Source organism: Rhagoletis zephyria, unplaced genomic scaffold (genome assembly GCF_001687245.7).
Source record: "Rhagoletis zephyria isolate East Lansing unplaced genomic scaffold, Rhagoletis_zephyria_1.1 Rzeph_scaffold_24586, whole genome shotgun sequence".
NCBI classification, from domain to species: domain Eukaryota; kingdom Metazoa; phylum Arthropoda; class Insecta; order Diptera; family Tephritidae; genus Rhagoletis; species Rhagoletis zephyria.
In genome coordinates, this window is record NW_016181644.1 from 3,275 (window position 1) to 6,196 (window position 2,922).

At 37.4% G+C, this 2,922-nt stretch overlaps 1 protein-coding gene across 1 annotated transcript; it reads left to right on the forward strand.

Annotated features, from left to right (window-relative positions):
* Positions 1-525: 525 nt before the first annotated feature.
* LOC108381968 (putative nuclease HARBI1) lies at positions 526-2,824 on the forward strand. The gene is made up of 4 exons (XM_017638363.1): positions 526-993; positions 1,438-1,770; positions 1,828-1,972; positions 2,029-2,824. Exons 1-4 carry the CDS (start codon positions 766-768, stop codon positions 2,412-2,414), a joined length of 1,092 nt encoding a protein of 363 aa, XP_017493852.1. The 5' UTR covers positions 526-765; the 3' UTR covers positions 2,415-2,824.
* Positions 2,825-2,922: the final 98 nt, after the last annotated feature.

Below are 2,922 nucleotides of genomic sequence, written 5' to 3' on the forward strand. Positions count from 1 at the left end.
GAAGAGCCTGCCTGAAACTATACAAAAAAGCAAATAAGCAAATGGATGTATAGAATTGACAACAACAACCACGCTGTCGAGTTTAAATAGCGACAAATCAGCTGCACCTTCTAAAAATATTAAAAATAAAACGACAATGAGCCACAATAACATTGACAAATAAATAGCTTAGGAAGAGCCTGCCTGAAACTATACAAATAAGCAAATTGATGTATAGAATTGACAACAACAACCTCGCTGTCGAGTTTAAATAGCGGTAAATCAGCTGCGCTTGATAGTAGTTGGTTGAATAAGGAAAATGAATTAGTAACAAGAGTTTACGGGATGTACATAGCTCAGTGGTTAACGCTTCTGATTTTAAACATCGACTACGCAGCTTCGATCCCTGCTGAAGCCTAGAAAAAAGAAGTCTGATGAGGAGATGGGGTGATCTCCGAAATAGCTGCTATAACTTCTACCGCTTGTTTTATCTCTGACTGTTGGGACAAGTTGCTGTGGCATGCAGGCATGCTAGCGAGCCCTGTAGTGCGATTCGGTAACCTTTTTAACGACATTCGCAGTGGCTAATTTAGCTAAACGATAATTTTAAAGATTTTGCTATTCAATAAGTACTTTCTTATCGATATTCGATAAGTGAAAATCAGCTGTTTCGTTAACGATTCGTTTATGGTTAAGTTATCGACATCTCATTTGGTGTTGTTAAGTTTGTGTTAACCAAACGAATTTGCGCGCAAGTAAATCAAAGTGAATTTAAATAAAAAAGGAATGGCGTTCGAATATGTGGCGTATAGTTTACACCGAAACTATGGAGTCAGAAATACCCCCACAGTGGATCGGCGTTTGCTCCGCGACATTCACGATCCATTTGAGCTGGCGCCTTCCGAGTTCCGGAAGCTATATCGTGTGGGCCCAGAGACTGCAATGGAGCTCATCCAGCGGCTGGAAATCCAATTGAAAGGTAAAAGGATTACCTCAATATCGGCGGAAAAACAGGTAAATCTTCAAATAATGAGAGCATGCAATTTTGGATATGTAGTATGTATACAATAATTTCCTGGGTACGGTTTAGTTATCTGTACAATGATGCCCAAACGCGTGACTCGAATCTAAAAAGTTTAACATACGCGTGTATTCCAAGGATTAAACTTTAATTTAAAACAAAGATTTCAAATTTCCAAGCACTAGTTTATTAATAAAACCGGTTTTAATTATGGACTTTTTTGTAAGTTTCGATGTGGCTTCCATGTTGAAATACTAATGGGGTGAACCCATTTTCAAATGGGCCTGTAGTCTGTAGAGGGGTCAGAGAGGGGAGTTTTGACTGCTCTTTCTAACGGGTATGGTTTTAGGTGTCACACCCTCTCCCCCTCCGCTCCGCACCACAAAATCATTGTACAAATAACTAAACATTTCCCAAATAATCTTTTATCTTTGAAGGTTTTGTGTACACTACGCTTCTATGCCACAGGATGCTACCAACGGCCTGTAGGGGAACAGTGGGGCATATCAATGAGCCAATCATCTATAAGCCGTTGTATACATCGCGTAACTGATGCCATAAACAGTGGACTATTTTTTGAGGAGGTTAAGTTCCCTATGACGCAGGTGGACCGTCAAGCTGCCAAGGAAGTGTTTGCTTCAGCACCTGCGCCTTTCGTTGGAGGAACTATTGGAGCGGTAGACTGCACGCATGTTTCTATTTTGGGTCCTAAAACTCATGAGGAAGCATACGTGAACCATCATGGCTATCACTCGATAAATGTTCAAATGGTGAGCTAAGTATTTTAAATAAAAGTCGAGCGATAATTATTTGTTATGCTTTTATAGATATGTGACCCAAATTTAAAAATACTCAACGTCAATGCTAGGTTTCCGGGAGCACGACATGACTCTTACATTTGGAGTTCCTGTCCAGTGCGGCGAGTCATGCAGAGAGCATTTGACAATGGAAACCGCAACATGCTTTTGATTGGTATTCTTTTTAATTTACTTTAAAATGTACATAATTTAAAATTAAGTTCCTTTCAGGCGATTCTGGATACCCCTTAGAGCCATGGCTCATGACGCCTTTACCGAACCAACCTGAGGGTACTCCTAAGTTTCGGTACAACGAGGCGCTATGCAAAGCTCGAAATCCAGTAGAGAGACTATTTGGAGTGCTTAAAGGAACTTGGCGATGTTTATCACAACAACGAGTGTTACTCTACGATCCTGGTTTTGCTGGTAAGGTTGTAAATGCGTGCTCAACCTTGCATAATATCCGTTTGCGCGAGCAAATAAATGAAGTCGATAATAATATAATATTAGAAGTAGAAACACATGTACATGCAGACGGTACCGACTATAATTCAAATTCGGTATCTTCCATGGGAAAACGTGTCCAAGACCGATTAATTAGTAATTTTTTCTCCTAAATACTTTTGTTTTTTGGGCATTTCATCTAAAATTATAAACGCCTCGTATCCACGTAAACTTAATTAATTTTGTATCGTAAACCAGTTTATTTACAAGTTACGAGGCATTTATGCTTTTAGATGAATACCCATTTTATTTTAAATTTACATGTTTATCTTCGCACTAGTTTTGTCTTCTTAATACTTAAAGTTTTTTCTTTTAAATTTACTTACAATCACTCCCAGAAGTTTTCGTATTATCGTTTTTCACAATATTAAAAATACTTTGAATATTGAACTATTTTTGCAAATTTGTATTCAAAATATACCTCATTCTATAAAAAAAACCTTAGGAATCAATCTTGTTAACTTTGTACAATGTTCACAGAAATTTATTAAACTTAAAAAAACGTTCATCAAAATTTTAAACTCTTTATTCAGAATCTTTAGAAAATTTTCGAGTATGTAGTTTTGTATTCCATTCAATTTCAGTAGGGTAAAATTCAAGTTTGATGTCGCTACAAAATAC

Bases quoted from the DNA above. Each gene is read 5' to 3' on its own strand.
- LOC108381968 (XM_017638363.1), top strand. From the start codon at position 766: ATGGCGTTCGAATATGTGGCGTATAGTTTACACCGAAACTATGGAGTC. The intron at 994-1,437 runs GTAAATCTTCAA...TTATCTTTGAAG, and splicing joins CAATATCGGCGGAAAAACAG to GTTTTGTGTACACTACGCTT. The intron at 1,771-1,827 runs GTGAGCTAAGTA...ATGCTTTTATAG, and splicing joins ACTCGATAAATGTTCAAATG to ATATGTGACCCAAATTTAAA.